This window comes from Cyprinodon tularosa, unplaced genomic scaffold (assembly GCF_016077235.1).
Source record: "Cyprinodon tularosa strain WSP-4 unplaced genomic scaffold, ASM1607723v1 ctg356, whole genome shotgun sequence".
NCBI classification, from domain to species: Eukaryota; Metazoa; Chordata; class Actinopteri; order Cyprinodontiformes; family Cyprinodontidae; genus Cyprinodon; species Cyprinodon tularosa.
The window spans coordinates 894,156-919,213 of NW_024039070.1; the positions used below are offsets into that span (position 1 = coordinate 894,156).

General features: G+C 37.1%; 1 protein-coding gene across 9 annotated transcripts in view; it reads right to left on the minus strand.

Moving 5' to 3' along the window:
* Positions 1-24,520, minus strand: part of ank1a (ankyrin 1, erythrocytic a) — a 116,738-nt gene extending 92,218 nt beyond the window's left edge. For 2 of the 9 annotated variants that reach the window (XM_038295594.1, XM_038295588.1), the window contains exon 1: positions 24,158-24,515. In XM_038295594.1, coding sequence (XP_038151522.1) covers positions 24,158-24,283 — 126 coding nt within the window. In that variant the 5' untranslated portion in view covers positions 24,284-24,515. Of the gene's footprint in view, positions 1-24,157 lie in introns of all 9 variants that reach the window. The other 7 variants (XM_038295586.1, XM_038295583.1, XM_038295582.1 and 4 more) reach the window with 5 other exon arrangements.
* Between the last annotated feature and the right edge of the window lie 538 nt (positions 24,521-25,058).

Genomic DNA, 25,058 nt, shown 5'->3' on the forward strand with positions numbered 1-25,058 from the left:
GAAAGACGTGTCTGGGGATTTAATTTGTTTATTTATCTTTTATTAACTTTATTAAATCTAAAGCTTGAGCTTTTTACATTTGAGAAACAATATCAGTTACATGTTTGCTCAACAGATTTCACTGCTCTAATATTTTCAAAACAAACAGGAGTGCAAATCCTACAAACTGCTGCTGTATAAATTGAACTAACTCTGTAACAATAAAAAAGTCTCAGCATTAACAAATGTAATAACCGGAAGTAATACCTTGAAGTACTTTTCCTTTTAGATGGCATATTGGCTGCCATTTTCAATAAATGGAGCATGAAAGTGTAATGTACTGCTAAGGAAGTACCAAACAACATGCCTGCCACCCTGTGCCCTTTGCAATCTGTTTCACTCAAATACACACAGGTTTTCACCCTCCCTTTGTCTTTGTGTTGCCTTTTAATGTCAAATACCTACTTAGACTTGATCTTTTCTAATTTATCTCTTTAAGGAGCGTCCTTCTGTGTGACATTTACCTCACACCTGCCTTTTAGCTGTAACATGGCTATTCTTTATGTTTAACTAACCTTGACTGTGTGACTATATACTTTATACTCTAAGTCTGTTTGTCTGTGAGATGACATTGCAAGTAAAACAGAATCCTCACAGCTTATTTTGAGTATTATCTCATGCTATTGCAACAACATAAATATTTATTCCAGAAATAACAAAATAAAGGCCACTAGAGCCTAAGAAATAATCCTAAAAAATGAATACATATTCTAAGATATTTATTTAGTTGAGACAATTCTGTTTTTTGATCCTCCAGATCAGAATGATCAAAATGCAAACTTAAACAATGGCAGGGTGGGGTTGAGTGAGTAGGAATTCCTTATTAGTTAGTAAACAAGTAATCACTTTGGACAAATTGGTGAGTTTTAGTGGATTTTATGGTATCAAATCATTTAAATGCCAAACAGTAAACTACAGCTTTAAGTGCTCAACAAAGAACTATTTAAGTTCAAAAACATCACTTTTTTCACCACAGTGTTTTTTTTTTCATCACAGATGTTTTATTCACTGCTGCTCACCTTTATCAAGGCTGCACTTTAAAAAATGAAAAGTCTAGAGAGCTGTACTAAACAGAATTTTTTTTGTTGTATGCACATGTGTGTACAAAAATACCAAATAAAATCTAAGTCTAACTCTTTAGCATAAAATCATCTTTTCAATAAAAGAAAAAGTTAAACAACTTCAGTTGTCCCACTATGTTGATAGCAAATAATAACTGTATAAGGAAGTAGTTTGGGCTTCCTGGAAACAGTAACACCAAAAGCACTTAAAAATGTCTTTGTCCATGGTGCTGAAGTTGAAGACCAGAGCGTTGTTATGTTTGGGTCTATTTAGCTTAATCTTGTATTAGAAATACAACTACAACTTTATGCTGTGAATCCTCTCATCATTACTATCACACAGGTAGCCAATATAAAAAGTGAAGTCCTCTAAAATAACAGCATGTGCCTTAGAGGTTGTGTTAAACCTTTCATTTATTTAGTTTAAAATGGTATTTTGATACACTAGCACTGGATAGATGCATTCTGCATCAAGAAAACAAAATTGATACTAGTGATATTACTGATATTGTCTTGCTTTGATTCGTAGATTGTTCTTCGGTGCTATGGCTATCTAAGAGAACTTCATGGTTCCCCCTACTGAGATGATTCATGTAAATACTGGTTTCATTTCCAGCAGTATTCAGCATCTGCTGTTGTGCCTATACTATAATGCACATCAACTAACCTTTAATGAAGACAACCTTTTTATATCAAATACTTTTTTTTTAATCTATTTTAATTACCATAGACCAATAATTCTGAAACTAACACTTAAACCATGACTTAATGTGTAATAAATCAGTTAAAATATGAATCTAAATCAATAAGATTATCCTATCAGTCATCCATTGTATTACTTTTTAAGGAAGTCCACTTAAGAATAACTTAAAACTCAAGTTTACCGAGTATAAATAAAAGCAGTAAGCTACAGCAAAATGCGAGAACAAAAAAATTATTAAGATTAGTGCTGCAACAGTTGGTTGGTCCTGAAACCGAAGAGGCCCCTGTGTTATAAAAAGTCACAGTGCATCTGAAGATAGCTGGAGAACCAGTCCTTTCCTCTACTGCCATTAAATCATTCATGACCCTGCAGTGCTGTGAACCACAGTGCCAGAGCTGCCTCCACCAATCTGCATTTCGTTTCTGACAGAAAGCACAAGGTTCTAAGCTCTGCACCAATACTAGACCTTGCTGACAGCAAATATAAATGGCCTGTCTACCGGAGTTGATACACATTTAAAAAAACAGTCTATGGTTCCCTTGGTGGTTTCTTTAGCACTGCTAGTGTGACTTTAGGTTGTTTACAAGTCCTTTAGAGAATTTGCCCATGCAGATGAAAATTCATCTCAATAATTTTGAGACCAGATACACCCTTAAGTCTAGTAAAATATCTGTTTACCTGAAGCTAAATTCTTACCAAATAAGATCTGCATCGAGACACAAAGAACATAGGTGTGCTGATGTTGTTATTTTTAAAGGAAGGTTAGCATAATAAATGTGGAAAACACAAAATTGTGCATTACTGCTGGAAGATGGTTATGATTTAGCAGCAAATGAGACACAACATGAATGAATCAAATCCCATTTTATATTATCGTATAAATTAGATTGCATATATATTCACAATATAACATAGGAATTTGGGGTACATTGAGCAAATTTCTTGAAAAAATGTTATTGATGCCAAATCTTTCTTTCCAGTTGTGTGTTGGTCAAGCTCTTGATGACTGAAATGCTGAATCCTCACTGAATAATTGATGGTGCTGCGTAACAATATTGCAGAGCAGTGTACTGCTCTGATTTGCTGCACTGGAAAGGAGGGAGAGGCAGATTTTAATACAAGCTGTGCGTCTCTAGGTGTATGTTAGGGGGTGGGGTGGGGGTGCGTTTTTTTTTTCTGCAAGCTCTGCATGCTCTGCTGATATCTGGGACAATGTGTGGCTACGTGTATCGGATGAACACAGAGTCCTCTGGGGGTCTCAGACACATTGCCATGATTGATTTTTTTCTGAGAAAGGCACAAAATTAGACACATTTTTACTCTTTTCATCTTCTAGAAAGGTTCTGAACCTACCAGTCAAAGTATTTAAATGACATCACCAACTCCATGCTTTAAAGCTGGTCAGATCATAGATTAGTCAGACCTTTGGTAAACTGGATGCATCAAATCTGATATGCCTCTGACCAGCAGAGGGCGCTATAACCGATGCATCCTTCACACATTTTTTTTTTCTGAAACAGATATACTCTCACTACCTGCTTACAATGTGAGACACAATTGATTAAAATCATTTTTTTGTGCAGGCATAAAATGATGGTCCCTAAATCATTTTTCCCCTATGCAGCTATTTTAAGTAATTTTATCATAATCATCTTAAAACTACTAGTAAAGTGCACTCACATTAAGCTGACCTTAAGCCTATCAAAAATGTAAAGACTGTGTAAAAAAGTGGTAGTCAGAGCTCTTAAACTCTAAACAATTCAAATTACCTGTACAATTTCTAACAAGAAATACTTTTGGTATGTTTAATTTAAATATGTGTATAGATGCGGCTCAACATGGATCAGAGGGAATCTCCAGTGAATTCTGACCAAATTCTGATCTTTTAAAAAATTATCAGCTATTTTTCTTATTATCATTCTATTCTGAAAAAAGTGTTCCAGAGCATTTAAAAGCCGAGCTGTCATGCCATGTGTGTATTTCATGCCAGCTGTAATTTTTGCATTTATTACACTAAGCATATTTAGGAGTAAGGCCAACAGAATCAAAGTGATAAACTAGGATCAAAATAATTTAGTTGAGTATCTAACAATTGCTTTGGGCCAGACCATGAGGGAAGATCAGGCTACTTCTGCTACTTAAATAAAACATTTTGAAAATCACATAAGGGTAAAAGAGCTACCATTGAGATTATGACTAATCTAGTTGTTATGTTAGGTTAAGAATGTTGAACAAGAGAGAGTGATTTTTCATCCATCTGAAGAGCATCAAGATTTTAACACTCACGCATACAGTGCACCTCTGCATAATATTGGCATATTCTGAGCATATTACGCAACAAAAAGGGCTTAAGTTCAAGACTGCTACCAGTTTGAAACAAAAGAAACACAATAAAAATATCAAAAATGTGAATTAGAAATGCAGAACCAAACAAGAATAAAATCTTCCATAAAACTAAACTAAGTGTGCGTTAGTGATAAAAAAAAAATATATACTTTGATCCAAGATTTTTTGCTTTGTGACAGTTTCTCAAAGTAATGTGTATTAAATGCCACTTGAAATCCAAATCATTGAGGTCCTTGGAGATACTTTAGTTATCCAGAATAATCCAGAGGCCACATAAGGAGGGACCTACATAAAGCCCATGTATACAGCTTGTTTAAAAAGAGGCGTTTGCATCAGATGCAGATGCCACCCAGTATGCAGTTACACTTCCATGCCCAGGGGGGCCGAGGACAAAGTCACTGTGCTCTGCGCTCTTCCAAAGCTCTCCTCTGTTGCGATCACAGTTACTGTCCTCCATCGCCTGAAGTGCAACAATATACTTGCCTACATGGCTACATTCTGGGGGGATTCAGTGAAAGAAAGGATTAAAAGGAAAGTGGCACAGTGGCAGGGAGTAAACACAATAGTGAAAGAAGTACTTCTATACAAAGGCAGAGCGGAAATTGCAAAAAGGAGATGAATACAGCCAAGTCGACAGTATTTGACTACAGCCCCGTCAATAACGATGAATTATTCACAGAAAAGACAGCCTTTGCAGATCCATCAGTCTTTTGGTGTTCGTCTGACCAAAGCATGTTGGTAAAGACAACAATCAGTGATGACACAGTGCTCTGATGTGGTCATCTGATCAATCTACTATAAGTTAAAGACAGTTTGTGGTTATGCAGAAAAGTATTAATAGATGTCAGAGAAAGAGCATCTTATTGTCAGTGTGTAGGTAATATCTTAAGAGCTCTGTCTGTTTCCTGAATAAAAACTGGGTATGAATATGATTCACTGCATCACAAAAGCGTTGCAATCCCAAACATCGGAGCATTATATTGGCTCTATATATTCCATAACTGTGTTGTGTGAAATGACGCATGGTTTTCAATTGCTTGTATTTCTGGGGTGAAAATGTATTATGGATTTGAATCTTCCCCAAATTATTTTTTTGTTGAACAAAATTATTTTCAACTCATTTTGGATTGTCTATACAGCAGGTAAAGAAGCAAGCTTTTTGACTTTAACAGCTTTTCAAATACACATTACAGTAGACTGAATTTGTAACATTTTTTATTTTGCAAAAAATTTTTGCACCCATTTAGAGCAGAAGAAGAGCAACTGTGAAAACCAGCTCTAAGTCTTTCCATAGGTGTCCCAATTCCTTATGTCTGGGCTCTGTCCTAACACATTAATCTGCTTCTTTCTACACTCTTCAATTGTACCTCTGGCGGTATGTTTTCCATTGTTGTCCTGCAGGTATCGCCTTCCATCAATTATATGGAAGTTAGATACTCTGCAAACCAACTGCCTGAAGTCATTGCAGAAATCAAGTCATGGGTGTCAAATATTTTCTAAAACCTGAGCAGTACAAAGATGTCATGTAGTTTTGGCCTGTTAAATATTCAACATCAAGGGTGAGCTTAGTCCTTACGGATCTTTTCACAAACTCCTGTACTATTTGCTGTTTTTTCTTTCTTTAATGCCCATTTAATAAGTATGCATTAACCTGGATGTAGCCCATTTTTCTCTTTTTGACCAATTTAATAATTGCTTCATGAAAATCTCAATAAAACAAATGACATGAAACAAAATCCTGTCACTGTGTTTTTTTCTCTGATTTTCATCCATGTTTTTATTACAGCTTTTTTGAACTACTGCAATGCACTTTATGTTGGTCTTAACAAAATGTTAGTGGTTTGACTACAGCTGATTCGTAATGATGCTGCACAATTGCAGATCAGTTTGTCATCTCACCAACGCTAATTAAGTCATTGCCTTTAAATGTAATGCAGTCTAATTAACTTTCTGTTTTAAATCTCTAACAAAAATCCTCTTACTGGCCTTTAAAAATGTTTGAGATGTTGGAATGTGTGTTTTAACAAATCCTTTTGATGCATCTTCACCATTTTACTTTCTTTATCATGATTTTATTGCCTTTGTTTTATTATATTTGAAATTATTTTCTGTTTAAGATCTGCAAAGAAATATGGCCAAATGAGTTTTATGTGAAGTTGAGTTAACTTCAGTTGAACTAAAAAGGATAAATCTGTTCTCCAGTTTTTTTAAGCTTCTGATTGGTTTTCAATCAGGTTAGAGGGGCATTTAGCTTTATTCAACGCTTAGGAAAATCATTGACATTGCATGTGCATGCATTTTACTCCATTTTTAAAGTAGCGCTGTTATGCTCGAGGTAATGTGTGACAAGAGCAACAATTTATTTCACAATGTTACATTTTCCACGTCTGGTTTCTGGCAACATTTAGCAGGATTTCTTCTTTATTTGGTTATTCGGCTGGTGACGCATTCTGTAGCGAAATCCAGGGTAACCATGGACCTCTTGACTGCTTTTTTGATTAAGTCTCATTATGGTTGGTTCAACTGTATATCCAAGCTGTCTGTTGTGTCACCTGGTCATCATAATGGTGTTTGTGCACTACTATTATCTACCTTTGAGGCCTTCATGAAAAAAATCTTGCATTTGTACTCAGATCAAATGTGTTGTTAACTTCTTAATAAAATTGCTTCAACAAGACTAATTTGTTGCAATAAAAATCCCACTAAAATATTAATGAAAAGTGTGGTTTTAACATGACAATATTTGTAAAAAAAAAAAAAGGTTGACGATAAGTGGTATATAGACCTTTGCAATACCCTACAGGAATTCAGAAGGCTGGAGAGCAGAAAAGTTGCAGGGCAGAGGAACAAAGCATCTGGCTGCGTCTGCTCCCAACCTTAACCAACTGAACTGTAAACATAACTACGGTAAGCTGAATCCAAGACAGGGATTCAGATTTAACCCTCAAAAATCTTTGTTTACCACCATTGCAAACATCTTTTCATGATTTATGTGCCGTATTGAGTTTTAAAATCTAGCTTTGGACAGAATGAAAGTAATCTGTTACTTGGATGTTACCCTAGGGCAAATCATGAAACTTTTGTTTTGGTATTCAGAAGACTGTTAATATTAAGTAGTAAAAAAGGAACTATTGTGGTGAAAAAAAGATAAAACAATCTATGTCAATGTTTAAAACAAAAATATGTTGAACACGTTCAGCATGTCAGGGTTTTTAACTGAAAGGAAAGAAGCAAAGGATAGGAATCACATTGTTTTTTAATCAGAAGCCCTTGTTTGTGAACACTAGGTGGCGACATGGAACGCTCTTACAAGGAACAGTGCTGACTAAGCTGGCTGACAGTCTGTGTGTGTGTGGTCATGACTTTGTTGCCTTGTGGGGACAGTGTAAAGCCAGTGTTCCAGGAATATGCAACTTTGTGGGGACTGACAAGAACTTGAGAGGACGTGTCAACTGAGGAAAACTTGGGTTGAGTGCTAGGTTCAGGACAAAAGAGTGATCTGAGATCAGGGTTAATGTTTAGGGTTAGGGTGAAAGTTAGGCCACAGGAATGAATGTGAAACAAACAGAAGTCAATTGAAAATCTCAGTAAGAATAGCGGGACATAACGTGCATGTGGGTGTGTTTGTGCCATTTATGTGTGCTTAAAGGAGATCGAAATCAAGGTGTGGTTGACCTTGTGAAGCTGCAGCATTTCCACAGATTTCCCTTCAACCAAAGTGTCAAAAATCCTCTATCCTGCATCCAAACATGTTTAGTATGGAGGAATGCAGCCAAAGCAGTACATCAACAACTGCCTGATTACCAGATCAAAGGTTGAACAAATGGATGCGGTGGAAGCTGATTTATCCTCATCTCCCATTTCCCTGTCCATTAAAAACTGTAGCCTGCTGAAACAGTAAAAATGTCAGATGCTTTATGCATCTTTTTCCTGTTATTATTGCTCACTTTGTTTATTTAAATGAAGGTCTACAGGAGAGAGAGAGAAGTGTTAGCAGTCCATGATCTTGCAGTGTTGCAATGTGCCGCAAGTAACTGCAGCAGAGAGAGAGAAGAGTTGTCTGTGGTGAAGTAGGAGAATTGATTATGTGAGGGATGAATAAATGAGCTTCAGCAGCACACGGAAAGGGAACAAGTGAAGGAGATGGACCCTGGAGACTCCGCATCTGCTTGGGGAAAATCTCTGGGGTCAGCCAATTAGAAGCTGGGCAACACTGCCATCCTCCCTGCTAGCATGTAAATCCTTCCCCACAAGACAATTCCCGTGTCTCTCTCCAATGAACAGGCAAGTTCACCAAGAAGCAAAAGTAGTCAGAATAGAATAATGAGAGTAAATGGAGTTAAACATGGGCAGGTCAGTTCTGTCCCTGTCATTCTGGATAGAACAGAAAACTGCAGGGGCCAGTAAGATATAATGCCAGCAAAAAACTACAGTCAGGGTGAAGCAGGGCAAAAAAGGTGCGATTATCTCCCTCTACACCCCTAATGAAATGAAATTTACTAAAGCGTACTATCATAGAGTAGAAAGTAAAGGAATACCATCATTTTGCAAGGATGTTAAAATCTTCTTGAACAATCCTAAAGCCTACCAGCTCTCGCTGAGTCTCACACTAAGTACTGTATCTTCTCCACACAGAAGGTCTCTGTAGTTTAACTTGGTGGTGTATTACTTGAATAGCCTGTATAGAATTGATGGGGCCCTGCGGCCAAAGGAAGTTTATGCTACATGCTGACAATGACTTCTTGGGTTCCTGCAATGCCACCCGTCACCTTATAATGATATCCCTGCAGCAGGCATGTTTTCAACATTTATTTTATCTTATAATTGTAAATTACTTTCTGGTTAGTGGATTAAAATATAAATTATTTTAAGCTGCTCTTCCAAACCCTGCAAATGTATTCTGTCCATAAGGTCAAATATTAAGTACAACCAACAAGTAACACTGACTCTACTTCAAAGGAAAATATGTCGTTTCTCAGATGAGGGGGTTTACAATTGGTAAAGCTTTTAATAACAGATTTGTAATGCCACAGCACTGAGAAACAAGGATTAGATGATTGAGAAATCTGCACTCAGTTGGGATTTGTCATAAGAAAAGATTCCATACTAAAAGAACCCAACGTCAGAATTAATGCTGCTCCTATAACCTACTGCTCATTACTTTTAATATGTCAAAGACTGTGTCATTCAGACCATGCAACACATTTCCCTGTTAAGTAAATACATAGCCTCGGCTTTGTTTAGGACTTATTTTGAAAATGGCTGCACTATATCCTTTACTTTGTCTTCATCTGTAAAGTAAAATTGCATTGACTTAAACTTAAGTTTGTGCTTGTCATGTTCCATGATGTTAAAAATTGTGTGAAAGGTGCTACATGTTTAGGAGTTTTTGCCTTGTGGTTATAACAGGCTGCTTCAATCATCAGAAGGCTGCATATTTCTTGGTTCAAATCCCACAGATTGCCACTGAGCCTCTTAGCAAGACCCTTAGCCCCACATGGCTCCATGGAGACTATGCAGTTGCAGCTCACTGCTCCCAGAGGGATGGGTTGAGTACCAATTTTATTGGAATGTACAAACTTACAATGACAAAGACTAGCATTAGTCTTAATATGTTACTATGCTTTTCCTTTGCTTCTTCACAGCTCCACCTCTATAGCAGGATACCCGCATGCTAACACCTGCACACCATGCCTAACACATACGTTTCATTCTACACACATGAAATGGTCCTTTGTTGGCAGGCTTTCCTTGATTACACAAACGTGTAACAGCTTGGGCTTGTAGCTAAACATAGACTCCAGAAACTACATTCGATGGCAGTCCTTATAAAGGGAATCTTGCCGTGGTACTGGAAGAAAGTTCTTGTGGACCTGAATGTTAGATTATTGTCCTCTTGGAAGTTTTCTGAACCAGTAAAATGATACTAGAATTATAGCACCTACATATATTGTTAAATGCAGACCACAGGACAGATAAAGTCATTTTCTACAAGGCAAAGCAGAGCAGATCGATACAGTAAATGGTCAAGAGCACATTGCAGAGGTTCTAGCTCTCGCTCTATCTACAGTACTACATAGTCTGAGGATGTTAAGGCAGGGCTCAGAGAACCTGGACATCAAACTGCACTAACTTGCCTCACCTCCTGTCCTTCCCTCCCTCATCAGTGAAAAGGAGCTTAAAAGGGAACAGGCTCTGACTGGGTAACAGACACCAAACACCAAGCTTTTTCCCAACAAGTTGTCCGGTCAGGACATATCAAATTCCTCCTCTCAGAACAGATCACCTCCTTCTCTTCCTCTTTTTATATAGACACGACGAGGATCCATTTCAATAACCCCGATCTCTCAATTCTTGTTTCAGGCAGTTATGTAACAGCTGCACTACCAGAATAACAATTGGGAGAAGAGATTAGCACAATCCGCCAAGGAGAGAAGGAGAGAGAGGAGAGAGATAGGGGGAGAAGATGAAGCAAAGAAAGGGAGGGAGGGAAAATCTAAGGAAGCCCCTTTCAGTAATGACACATCAGTTGTGCGAGAAGAAGCACACACCGATGATGCAAATCTTAATCTTGAACGCAAACCTGTTTTTTTTTTCATTGGTGCTGCAGTGATCCATGTTCAGCGAATTCAGCTCTAATGAGAATCATCAGCCAGGAACTACAATAATAAACAGGCATCCCCAGGCTTTTTAGCTTTATCAAAATGATACATCATTTTCTTTATTTCATCATTTATGAGGAGATTAACAGATGAAAGTGAAAGTGGTTTCAGACAGAGAGTGAAATGCTACACTAAGGAGAACACTGTAAAAAGAAGGGGCTTTGAGCATGCATTTAAAAATGTATTGAGGATTCACAGTTTTAGGAAAAGCACAGTGTTACAGAGTGAGGCTGCCTGGTAAATATTTGATGTTTTTTTGTTTCATTTTCTCTGGTTACTCTCTGGTAAGGGTACCACCATTGTTGGTTTTGTTGAATACTGAAGTTAAAATAATTTTTAGTACATTTTATGTAAACTCATGCATTCTCTGTTGCCCTCTAATAGGGATTTGCTTTTGTCTACAGAAGGTAAAAGGACCAGGGAAAGAGAAGTGAGATTTGAGCTTCTAAACTAGCCCCACATGGGCTTTCCATACACTGTTTAATTAAAGCAGAGCAGGTAGCTTTTTTAAGTCAGTGAAACTGTTTCCCAGGTCCTATCAACGTGAGTGAGAGCCTCAGCTTGACCCGATAAATCGTTTGTTAGGGGGGTTCTGCAGAACCTCAGTCCCTTGTAGGCATGCTTTATATGATATGATTTATTACAAACAAAGAAGTGAGTGAAGGGTGAGCAAGGAGAACAGGGATATATATAGACCATTAACTGGCAAAGCTGGTAATTAATCAAGTAAACATACCGCAGCACACATACATAAAGATTTGATCTGTTCTTAAAACTACAACAAAATTCAAAAACTTAACCGGAATTTACCAGTACTAGAAAAATCATTGCAAAAATTCACAATATGTGCAATCCTCATTGTTAAGTTTTTTAACTGTAGGATTTATTGTTTTAGTTTTCTGTAATTAAAGTGTTTTAGGACAGGAACAATATCCGACTTGCCTCAAATAAAATGCTGGAAGGTGATGTAAGATAATATTCTTCAGCTTCGTTGATGAGCCTTTGCAAAGGAAGCCTCTATAGGTTGTCTTAAAAGTTGATAGAAGTCCCTATATTATGTCCTCCCCAAAAATGTGCATGTTTGTTAATGTTTTCATCCAGTAAGCAGGAAAAAGAAACAAGTAACAAGTAAAAAACAAAAGACGCATTACACTAAATATTATATTAAATCCCACTTTAGGGGGAACAGGTGGATGTTTTGCGCATGTGTGGCTCATTTACAATAGGGAAAAGAGGGAGTGGCTCTTCTCTCTCTGAATGCAACCATGCTTTGCTGCTGAGCAAGACTATAGTATTTGCCAGTGCTTTGGAGCAGCTCTCGCTGCTCACTGAAGACAGCAAACTGTGATTTCATGTTATTGCCAGTCTTCAACAATACAAAAAAGTTTTCTAGATTTTTCACAAGTTGCTTTATTGAATAAAACTTACTAGAGAGGTATGAAAAGTCGTTAAGTATATTGACAAAGTAGCTAAATTGGCAACATTTTTTACAGCTGTCATTTTTCAGCTTTTAAGAAGCTCCTTGCTTCTACTGTACAGTAATGTTTCTAATCTAATGAAATCTGCATATATTGTTGGAGGCCCCTTTGTTTTCTCACAGATCAATTACTCCAGGAGTGACCCAGAGTAATAATAACATCCTTAAAGGAAGGTCAAAGAGAACTAAACTTTAACTAATGCTATTTTACTGTGAGGCGGGGGGGTATTGTTTACAGATCTACACTGAGGCTCATGTCAGTTAACAGCATGGTTACAGAATGGGAATTGTCCCATCTTTAATCTAAGTGTGCTTGATTAGCAGCTTCTAATCAACCTGGTTACAGACTGTTCCATTATCAAACCCTGTCCAAGGAAAAAAAACTGTGTAAGAAATTGTGATTTTATAAGCTGTACGCTATCTTTACATTCTAACTGCATTGCTCCAGCCTTAACAAATCGTAGCTAATTTAAACTTATGATGCTCAACTCTAGTGACTTCAATTGGTGTGCTTTGGTCAGATGAGCATAGGATGCGTGTTTGTATTACTACAGTGAAGGATATATAATAGCATGGGCTTGTTTTGCTTCCAAAGGCCTTGTGAACCTTCATCTTTCAGCACAATAACAAAGCTTTTCCTCAGACCTGATGTTTAATTTCTTCCATGAACAGCTTAATACCCTTATCAAACCTGAGACTTTGCAAAGAGTAAAGGTCAATGTTGTGTATGTCCTTCAACCCGCTGAAGACCACTTGCTGTCCAACTGGTAAAATTACAATTACAATAATACACAAATATGATAAGTGGGCTGCTGTGAAATCTTTTTTCTTATCCCCCCCAGAAGTATGCTTAGACTGATGAGTGGATTTATTTTCAGATTGTATTTAAGGTACTAAAGTCAACACTTTATTTTAAGGCTTTTCACATATCCTGAGAATTGGTTTCATTAAATAGGTCCTCAACTTGATTTAGATGCCAACAGTGCTGCCAAAAAAAGCTCAAAATTGAATCCTTCTATTCACAAGTATCTATAGTGTAATTTAGACACACACACACACACCATTATTTCACAATAAAAATAGACACCTCTTCTAAAAAAAATTGTAATACAAAATAAAACCAACCCCTGAAGGAACCGGCCAACATAAGTAGATGCACATAAACCAACAGCCTGTAAAGCACTCTCCAATTAATTCTCTTAATAAACCAAAGTGTAGAAAGATGGGATCTTAGTCTCCTTTTGTACAAAATGGGAGGAGACTTTAAAAATATCACAAGTTTCTAATCTCTGGGGCTTTTCATGCCTAAATACATGTTTCCTCATAGTGACAAATGTCCCTAAAAACTCCAACAATCAGCATTTTCTTTTTATGGAAAACACAAAAAAAAATGAATGAGAGAAATCAGATGGGAATAGCTATACTTAAAGCTATAGCAAAAAGCCACAACATCCAGCATCACAACTGTGCAGAGACAATTACACTATTATAACACACTTTTGCAGAGGGGATGAGGGGGCTACCCATTTGTATAGTCTAAGTTTAGATGCTTTATACTACTTCACTCATAACATTACCTCTCCCCCCACCTTACAACCATTGTCACCAAACTCTAGCCCATGAACAGCTATAACTTCGCATGTCACATCACAGTGGACAGATATACTTTTCTGCAAATATGTATTTAATATGATTTCAGCAATACCAAACAGTTATCAGCAATATTCAGGAAGTCATGAGTGCCCTTATACATATTCTTCCACACAAGATAAACATATTTTACCAGTCAGGGAGAAGAAAATGACAAACTGAACAGATTTTTAATAGGATTAAATAAAGAATCAGGTAAAGTACAACAAAAGAAATGCATCAGTGGGGAGTGTGCTGCAGAACTAGGACATATCCTATATAAAGCTGCTAGAATAAGACTTTTTGTTGCTATTTTAACATGTATTAGTTTGATACAAAAACACTAAAAACATAAAAAAGGTCTGACTTTAGAGAAAACACTGACCCATATGATAATCACAAGTTATCTTTTCAGAGGTGAGTACAGTACCCTAACATTTTTTGTAATGTGCAAAATTTGGTAAAGAAAACACAGAAATACAAATAACACGATTACAAAATCACAAATTGGGGCAGAAGAAACAATTTTACAAATCAGTTTTAAACATATATTTATAAAAATCATACTTTACAGTAGGTAAGATCTTTCTATCGGGAAAGAATAAATAGCTTCCAGCTACAATATCTAACTTTACTATAAGTTCACCTGATCTCTGAATAGCTCATGGTACTTTTGATGAGTAACCAGAAATTTTACTCCAGGAAAAGTAGCCATACTCTCACAAGAATGTCACTGAAATAAAAGTAAAAAAGTACAGTAAAAGTAAAATACTTGAAATATTTTTTTTCCCCCCCTGAAAGTTACTCAAGTAAGTGTGAGTAAATGTAACACGTTATTACCCAACTCTGGTCTCGGGTTGCACAGCTGGACTGAGTGCACGGAGTAGCTGGAGCGAGTGGACCAGATTTTTTTAAATAAAGCAGATGAGTTCCAGAAAGTGCTAAGGCATGTACCTTAATTGTGTATTAAAAGAATTGACCAGTTTTAAAAGGAAAATGCATTAATGGGCATTTATTCTGAAAGTACTGCTTTTGAGTGTTTTTTGTATGTTTACATTAGCAAGCCATTCTCTATTCATCATCTTATCCTACTGTCTCTTTTTTCTCCTCTTTCCCTTATCCAACTGTAGGTGCTTTTCCCAAACACACATTAAAGGGCACAATGGAACAAAAACCACTGGCAGGTGTGGGAGGGGGCACTGCTGGAGAAACTGGAAAAAATGTCTTATTCTTGAGTAATTATTTTAGCTTTTTGTTGTCATTTTAAATTCCTCATAACAAGCTTTTTGCATTTCTATTTTAATATATTCTTATTATAGTTACTTTTTGATTATTTTTATGAGCCTGACTGTTTTGGTGTCCCCCACTTGCAAATGGCACCCAGGTGCAATCTGTGATGCACATTGGTGGCAATGCACTTTTGTGAAATCGTATTTCCAAAATGAAAATTTTCAATCAATTTTATAGTGATGTAAAATAAAGTTAACAAGGCAGAAGACAAATTGCATTATTCAAATGATAATTTGATTTGTTAAAGAAAATAAACCATCTAAACCAAAAAGAGCCCCTTATCCTTATTAAACTATGAGTTTAGTTTGATTAACAAAAACTTTTAGTAACCTGATTTTTTCACCAGAAACCCTGTGATGTCATTGCTAGCAGAAAGGAAGAATAAAATAATAGCTTAATATAAACACTATGACAACATGTGGCAGGAACAAATTTATTGAAAAGCAACAAATTATGGCTCCATCCAAAGAAATTTGCAACCTGATGGGGAATAAAATCATTCCCATTCTGGAAAGGGTTAAAAGGGGTTTTCTTAAGCTTTGAGATTCCAGTGAACCAGAGTTAAGAGCCATTTTCCAAAACAAAAAAAAAAGCTTAAACTATTGTGAACCTTCCCCGGAGACACAACTACAAATAATACTCAATGATGACTCAGTCAGGATCAGAGTTTAGGTTTACTCCATGATTCAACAATGAATAAAAGTGCATCCATGGGAGAGATCTAAGGCAGAAACCCCGGCTGACTGCTGAATAAAATCATCACACTTGTCTTGTCTCACATCTTTCGAAAGAAATCTCCACCACAGAAAAAAATATGTGAACTGACGAAGCATAGCTATGTTGTTGGAAGATATATGTTTTGTTACACTTGAAATAAGATTAAAACATAATTTCATGAAAGATGTAAAGATAGTCAAACATGAGGGTTGCTTAAGAGCCACAAAGCTTCCTACTATTAATGAAACCATTATTTATTTTGTCCACTAGGAAATCTTAATTAAGCATTCCGAAACAACAAGTACAGTAAACTGCATATTATGCTGATTATGATGCCATTGCATGACATTAAAGAAGCTTATCATGCTTTAAAAAAAATCCAATAAGGCTGACTTAGTATAACTTTGCAAACAACATTGGTATAATATTCCTCCACTGCCATTTATTACTACTATTCATGACAATTACTTCTGAAGGTGGCACCAAGGCTTATAAGGTTTAGGAGGCAGATTGATTTAAAGCACATGTTTTGCATAATAAATGAAGTCAGCTGTGCTTTTTTCAACCTATATCGAAAAATTGATAATCTGAAACAGGTAAATACAGCAAGAAAAAAATCTGCAAGAGGATTGATACTTGCAAACAGCAGCTATATGTGGGTTTCACAAAGATGAAAAGTGATGAGTACATAAGCTGAGGATATTAAAGGCTTTCACCAAATTCATTTTAGCACCATGACCTTATGGACATGCAGTGTGTATGTGCATGAGCCCAGAGCCCACAAGTCTTCTGGTTGTAATGCTGGTTTAAAGCCACAGTAGGTGAGCTACAATCACCATATCTGTTAAGATAGTGAAAGATAACATGCTCAATAAGCTATTTTCAGCTTATCCTCCACATGTTTCTGTAAAGAGCAGAAAGCCATTCCTAACCCCTGAACTAAGAAAAGATAACACGTATGCAATCACCACTGTAAATCAATGTTTCAGAGTCAAAATCACCCTAAAAATATTATACATGAAAAGGTATCTCTAAGCAGTAATATATTTACGATATTCAAACATTAATGCTTGCTTATCAGTTATAAATAAAAGCCAAAACAGATCACACGGTGCATTTTTGAATACACTATTTGGTGTAGAACAACCTATTTTTACTCAAGATGTATAATCTCATACCCACCTATATTTATTAGAGTATTATGATGCCAAGCACACATGAGATCAATGAGGGACGTTAGATAAATTATTCTCTTTAACAACTGTAACTGTAGCACAGTTGATCAGCAGACACTGATATCTTCAGGCACTGCATTTCTAATCAACTGCACCAAAAAAACACAGCAATGACACACCTCAGCACCAATCTGTTATAGACAACATTACTTTGATCGACAGCTCTGCTTCCTGCTGAAGCAAGGAGGGTAGGAGATTTTGGAGGGCAGACAGTGACGTTTTTGGAATGCTGATCCAGTCCAGTGTTGTTTGGTTGATATAAAGACAGACTGAGGTATGAGCTATGAGACACTGATTTCAACTTTGCTGTGTCCACTAACAGCCTTTTCAGCAGCAACATTCTTCATCAGTGCAGTTGATTTTTACTGCCAATGTGCCTGATGGGCTGCTGTGCATTTACAGCCAACATACGGCCAGACAAATATGCCAACAAAGCAGCGCAGTGCATCCTGGCAGACTTATTGTATCGATGGGTTTTAGAGTAAGCACTACTGATGGGCCACAACGCTTCTCTGGGCATCAGGACCCTGAAATCCCATGTAGACAGAAATGATGGCCTTTTCATTGCACCATTTCAAATGGTCTCATATTAATCTAAAACTATGTGGATGGTTTAGGTAATGCAATAAACCAAACACATTCTCTGAAAGCTTAACTTGCATGAACCTTTCATCGAGAATATCTAAAAATGGGTTTGCACACATTGTTTTAAACAAATGTATAAGACTTTCCTCCCAACATGTTAATGATCTAAAACCCAAATGGTTAACTGGGTGCCATCTAGCAAAGAGGTACAGGGCTTTACTCACCTCTGAAAACTTTTAAAGTCTGCATTGTAGAAACTTGTAAAGGTTTCTGTTGTCAGTGATGCAATCCTTTTAGCATGTTAAAATTGACCCAAATCAGAAATAAAAATTTTGAAGGATAAGGTTGTTTTAAATATTTCTTTTCTCAGGGGGGAAAAAAGAAGCACCAATGATAAAATCTTTTAACAACCTGGTTTAAACATCTTTTAAAACCCTTGATTTGTGGATTTCATTATGGTCTAATTTTTAAAGATCTTTAATTCTAGCATCTATTCTTTTGTCCGTTAGGTTTACATTTTTCTTCCTTTTCTATTTTGTTCTCTGCATGGATCTATTTGGTCCCAGTCTTTACCCTGGATTGCCTGCTCTTCCCACTGCACTTCCACCTCGGCTAAGCTGATACTACCTACTAGTGTTGCACCGATACCGATACCAGTATCGGACGGGGCCCCGATACTGCCCTAAAATGGTGGTATCGGTATCGGCGAATACCAACAAATAGGGCACCGATACCATTTTGAGAACCATAAGTTTATTCACCTATTGTCACCCACTCCTGGTAGGCAATTAAAAGTTCTACTGGATTCATTTTGTATTAGATTTCTTCCTGCTTCACAAAGGTAGGCAGCAGCTTGATAAAGCCATGATGGCAATTATTTTACATTATTATGGTATCGGTATCGGCCAATATTGCACAGCCAGGTATCGGGTATCGGTATTGGGGCCAAAAAATGGCATCGGCGCAACACTACTACCTACCTGTACCTACCAGTTACTTCCCTCCTACCTGTCTTCATGCCTCCTCCTCTGACTCTCCCTCATTTTGAGTTTGAAGGCTATAAATTGACTTTCACTTGTACCCTCTGCTGACAGCTTGTATCCTCTTTCCTAATTGTCCACTAAAAGATCTGTTTTTCTAGGTTTCCTTATTTTCACAATTAAGTACAAGTACTTTACAAGATTTCTAATCTGCAAGTGAGTCCCTCATTGCTGAAACATGACAGATTTGTTTATGGTGTTTTTAATCTACATGAAAGTAAGAGATAATGTAATGCACTTAATATTTAATAATAGAAGGATTTTAGTCCAATAGACACTAAAGAGGAGTGAGGATTACCTATGCATGAACGGTTCTGACCTATTTGAGTTTTTAATTTAACTAAAATCAAGTTAAATCAAAAAATAAACTTAAATGCTGGATCCATAAGCTAAAATAACCTGAAGGTTTTAATTTGATACATTTAATAAATAGGAAAAATGTCAGACTTTTCACTTTTTGATGATTATTATTGTTTTTTAGAATTGTTAAGAAATAAAAAAATGAGAGAACCAAAAATTAGACCATTTTTAATATTTTAAATTGAACCCATAAACCGCAGCAGCATGGAATCATATTCAATGACCTAAAAAATCATGGTAACAATTCTAACACTGCAGTTCTACAATAGGGCAAAAACTGTAAACCCATTAAAATATGTAACTTCAAACAGTATAAAGTTTCAGAAATACCTTCACACCACTCTTCCTGGTGGGGTCATTAAGTTTAACCCAGCACCAACCTAAAAACTAATTTGCTCCATTTCAGACAGATAACTTTAATTTTGAATAAACAATAAAGGGAAATGGGGAGAGGCTAAACTTTCACTGCCAAGCTTGTTTTTAGCCCTTTACATTGATTTATTGATTTCTTTTTTTAAGCAAAGGAACACCAACTTAAAATCAGCAAAGGCTTATTAATATGTTTATGCAAAATTTAAATCTTGATAAGTAATTTTTTCTTAAAATAAGTGCATTTGTTCTTGAATTGAGGAGATAAAAGAAACATCTTGCCAATGGAACAAGACAATTTAGATTTAAAATAAGAAAACACAATTGCATTCTCTTATTTCAAGTGAATACTATCTAATTATCTTATTTTAAGAGTAAAAATACTGATTCCATTGGCAAACTACCTCATTTACCTACTCAAATCAAGGGTAAATACACTTAATTTAAGAAATTTTTACTTATTTCTAGGTCGTTTTTCCAGTGTAATTGCTTGCTTTCAGGTCAAAATAGAACTGTAACTATCAACTAGATTTAAGATCTTAAAAGATCTTAAGCCAAGCTTAAATAATCTGTTTTTCAAACACTAAAATAGTAAATAAAACCACAGATATGAAGTTTTTTTACATTTTTATATTTAATGCTGATGAAAAGATTACAGCAAGGCCCCATTTCTTGGTCACTGTCCAAAAGTCATCCCGACGCATTGTGGCTCATGGACACAAAGCTCATCCAAAAGGAGCTAAAAATGTATGCTGACCAGGACAATATGGGCGTTGTTCAAATCCTGACAAGCTCATTTTTCAGAAGGAGCAAACTCATCAATGAAAGTAATTTGAGGACAACATTGTCCACTGCTCAGCATTTGACCTATGCTGCACAGTGTCACAACACTATGAAGCCAATTAAAACTACTTTCACCCATTCTAGAGGAATTGTAGGTTTAATTCATCTTTAGAACAAGATTTATGTGCTCTAAACAGCCATATGGAACATCAATGTATATTTGCTGCATAGCAAGCAGGGAATAGTCGCCTTAAAAACCAAAAAGTACTTATAAAAAGATAATAGGTTTTGTTAACGGTTCCAGAGGACCCAAATCCAAAGAAAGAAGCTGAGGTGGTTTCTTGTAGATTTCATAAGCAAAAGGTGGCAACTGAAGCTAAGGTCCACAAACAAAATAGAGAAAACCAAAATTAGAATTAGGAGCAAAGAAACAACAAGGGACCAGCCAGCAGTAACTGAACAGAAGGAGTATAAATGGGAGGCTGAAAAAAGACTAGGCTAATCAGCAGATTGGGAGCAGGTGTGGACAGAACAACCTAGAAGGGAGCTAGCAGAAGGAGATTGACACCAGAGGGCAACAGAGGGTAAACAACAAATACATGGAAACAAAAATACAAACAAAAACAACTAGAATAACAAAAAATTGAAATAAAACCGATTAAAACTTAAAAAGAAAACATGAACAGAACCAAAACCATGCCAGATATATAGACTAATACAATAAAACATAACCAAAATAATGTTGTTGTTTTTTTGTTTTTGTTTTTTTGTTGTTTTGTTTTTTTGTTTTTTTTATTACCAAATCCCTCCCACCCTTCACAAATTGCTAGTTTGGGATAGAATATGTGATTCACAAAGAAGCTCACATAACAGTCAGACAAACCAATAAATGTTAAACTTTGTGCCTCAGCTGGTCAGTAATATTCTTTCGGAGGCATCCTTTATGTATTTGTAAATTAGCTTTGTACATCAGTCTAGGGGAGTTTCAAGTAAAAAAAAAAACTTAAATGTAATATATAGTAATATTTTACACCTCTGAAATTATTTTAAGTAATATAAAAGAAGAAAACTTTGCTTACCTAAAATTGCTACATTTTCACATTAGGACACAAATACGTAGTATTATGAAGATTTGTCCTGTTTAAACCTTAGCTTGGTGTACTCCTGCCCTAAACACCATACATACTAAGATGGAAAGAGCTGCCTGGGGCTTCAAGAAAGCTCTTTTACTCTGGTGATTGAACCAATAGGATCCTAAATTAATGAAATGTCTGCCCTTCAGTTTAGAAAATAAGAAACAAACCAAAGAAATACCAAAACCACACAAGCAGAGTTAATTCAAAGCAACAGCCAAAACACCAGGTTCTGGCCATCCAATTGTGTTCACTTGGAGATAGTGCAAGACGCTAAAAGCAAAGACACAGGCCATTGCTACTATGATATGAAAGTATATGTCTGTGTAATTAAAAAAATAACTGCTTAAGTTTGATTGCAGTTCAAAGGTATCAGAAGAGTTGGTACTCTAGGAGAGACACGACGGGCCAGAGTACAGTTTGCCAGAAAAAGTCCTGGACAAAAAAAAAATCTGGTATAATGTGCTTTGAAGGGATCATTCAAAAATGACATCATGTGGACATCAGAACACTAGTTTGGTGTAAGGTAATCACAACATCCCAGAAAGTAATGTGTCATGGTTTGAGGATGTGATGATCAACTCACCATCATCATACCCACCATAACATCTTCAATGGATCAGGTGAGGAAAATTTTTAACCATTAGTAAAGAAACAAACACTCAAAAAATTAAGTAAATCTGGTCTGTGAGTATGGCCCAAAATGTAATTCCACCAAGAACTTGCTAAGAACTAAGAAACGGGAAAGTCCTGGAGAGCCAAAGCAGATAAGAGGCAACAAACCCCTTAAAGTCTCGCAGCTCAAGGTTTGGGGTGGAGCAAACCTCCCTTAGACCAATTTTAGAGAATGGTTAAAAAAGGGTCTCCACTAAGTTATTTCATTCACAAGGGATGGGGATTTTATGATTTTATGATTGAGGGTACAGGACAGAACTCTCTTTTAATTTGATTAACTGCAATAATTGGCTGTTTTTTATCTTTAACCTGTAATTCTTTAATTTGCAGAGACAAACCACAATATAACAAAGTACTTTTGCTCATTCGTGGTAATAAAGTAAGTCCTTATTTATTACCAGGAATAAATTTAGATAAAATTAAGAATTTTCTGTCTCAATAAAAAATGAATCCTTGCCTTTACTGGTAATCTGCTGACAGTGAACTTAAGGATAAATGTCAAAGATCAACTAACCAAACAGAAAAGGTGTCAATATGGTAGACTGTAGGTAGATTTTTTAAATTTTTTTATTCTCCAGTAATAACAGTCAAAGTGTGAATTACAGCCCGCAGAATGAGCAGAAGGCACCAATAAGGAAACAATGAGTGACAGAAAGAATCCCTCCAGTATTAAGATCTGCTCCAGAAACCAGGAATGGCTATAAGCCAGTGTTTAAAAAAAGGAAGATGAGGAGGAGAGGTTATGAAAAAGAACTGAAGGAGGGGGCCGCTTTTCACAGACTCAAGCTGCATGGTTACGTAAGAGATAAGAGATGGTAAAATCAAACACCATACACTTTAAGTCGAAGCTGGACTGCCATTGCACCCTCCACAGCACTCGCATCGCACCCTCATTCATACTGTAAAAGCAGCAGGCTTTCCCTGCCTGAACCTCTTCTTCCAGATATGCCCAGTATGCTCTCTTTCAGACATGCAATACACACACACACACACACACACTAGCTTTTAGAAATAAAAGGTTGATGAGATCTGTCTTTCAAAGAAAATGGAGTTAAAGAAAAAACGATGTAAGCTTAACTTGGGATTGACGTCTCACCAGAGTAAAACAAAGAATGATGGTATGCGGCTCATCATCATATCTAGTTTTCCTCAAAAAGAAATAAAAAAGATATGGAAAGCTATAACAAAATCAGTCTATGTGTGACAGATGAATAACAACTTTTCTTTTTCACTTTCTATTTGTGTAAAAGATTTCGATCAAATATACCCAATATAGTTCTTAAAGTGTCCTGTGAGCCCAGCCTCCCCACTGTGGGAACGATGAAGCTGTGCTGTGCTTCTGTCCATAATGCTGTCTCTACTGCATCAGGGCAGATTGGTTTACAGCTAGCCTGGAAAACAACACACTAACAGGACGGCTGGACCGACGACCGGTTTCCCCACCAATACACAATCTGCGGATGACTCATTTTCATTAATGAGTTTCAGTGAAAAGCAACGAGCATCCAGAGAAAAGTAGCAGACCTGATGATCTGAGAGGGGAGATTTATTGCCACAACGAACCTTGCCAGTTGTTCGGCTCTGCCCGGTACTTCTCAGTCAGACAGAAGCCTGCAGGTTATTGCTCTGCAGTCATTACAATTCTTCACTGAGAAAAAAAAAAGTGGGGGAGAGAGGGTCTGTTGCAGAGTCAAGCAAGCTTATTGTCCTGGTGGAAAAAAAAAAAATTTGTACTGCAATGTGAAGACAAAGAAAGAAAAGAGGGTAGAAAATGTATTGAGACAACTGAGAAAGAACAGTCAATAAAGCAGTTAGGAGTAGGACAGCATGCAGAGTGATCTACCGTTCCCTCGTGTCTGTATGCACAGGACATACATGTGTTTCAGTGTACACACAGTGGAAACACACTCAGAACAGGGTTCCCATGTGTGCCCTGGCACCCCCTGACATAGCATGACAGAGAAAGCGTTAGGGTTGTCTCAACCCTCTTTGCCATCCTTCCCTCCTGTCACCCCACCCCTACCTTACCCCCACCTGTGAATGGTCCCAGTACCTTGCGCTTTTTATCCCTGGAGCGACTCCTCTTTCTCAGTCTCTCCTCCTCCTTCTCCTTTTCCTCCTTCTCCAACTGGGCTTCTAAATCCTTGTTCTTGCGGAGATGTTTGGCTGCTTGTGCCATGATGCTGTTGTTGTTGGTGTAGGTCTCTGCAGTGTTGGAGCGTCCAGATCTTGTTACACTGGTCTGGCAGAGGGGACGGGCACTGGGTCTCCTACCTGATGCGGGCCAACACTAGCACTGCTGCCTACTGTTGTTCCTCTTTGGCCCTGCAGAGTCTGTGAGCGTGCTCACCCTCTGCCTCCTCCTCCTCTTCAGCAGTGCAGTCACACACACACAGCAGCGGTCTTCAGCCGTCTGCTGTGGGATGCTACTGCAGCGCTGCTCTCTTCCTCTCCCTCCCTCTCCCTTACTTGCACACTCTTCCTATCTCACTTTCTGTGCTCAGTTTCTTTTCTCTCAGGTCTCCCTCCTTCATTAATCCAAAGACAGAGGGGGTATAGAACATTGCACGTATAGGTTTTTCTTCTTTTATAGCTACTTTCCTTCTTTACATCTCTTCCCCTCATCCTGTAAAATGGCTTCGATCCTCCTGCCACTCTCCACATCCACAAAGATTGCACAGGGATGAACTGACAGTTGGCAAATTGCATGAGCAGCTTTGAATCAAAGTCAGCCTTCCCTTCTCATGCTGCATTGATTTTGTTTCCTTTTTCTGTATTTAATTTCCCAGTATCTCATAGACCTGCTGTGTGTCCATCTGTGTAGGATCGCTCGCTGGGCTGTGCAGGGATCCCATCATCACCTCAGCCAATCACACACAAATACACAACAGGATGCCTTAGGATTAAAACACAAAATCCAAAACATGCATGAAAGGTGCTACCGGTTTACTCCC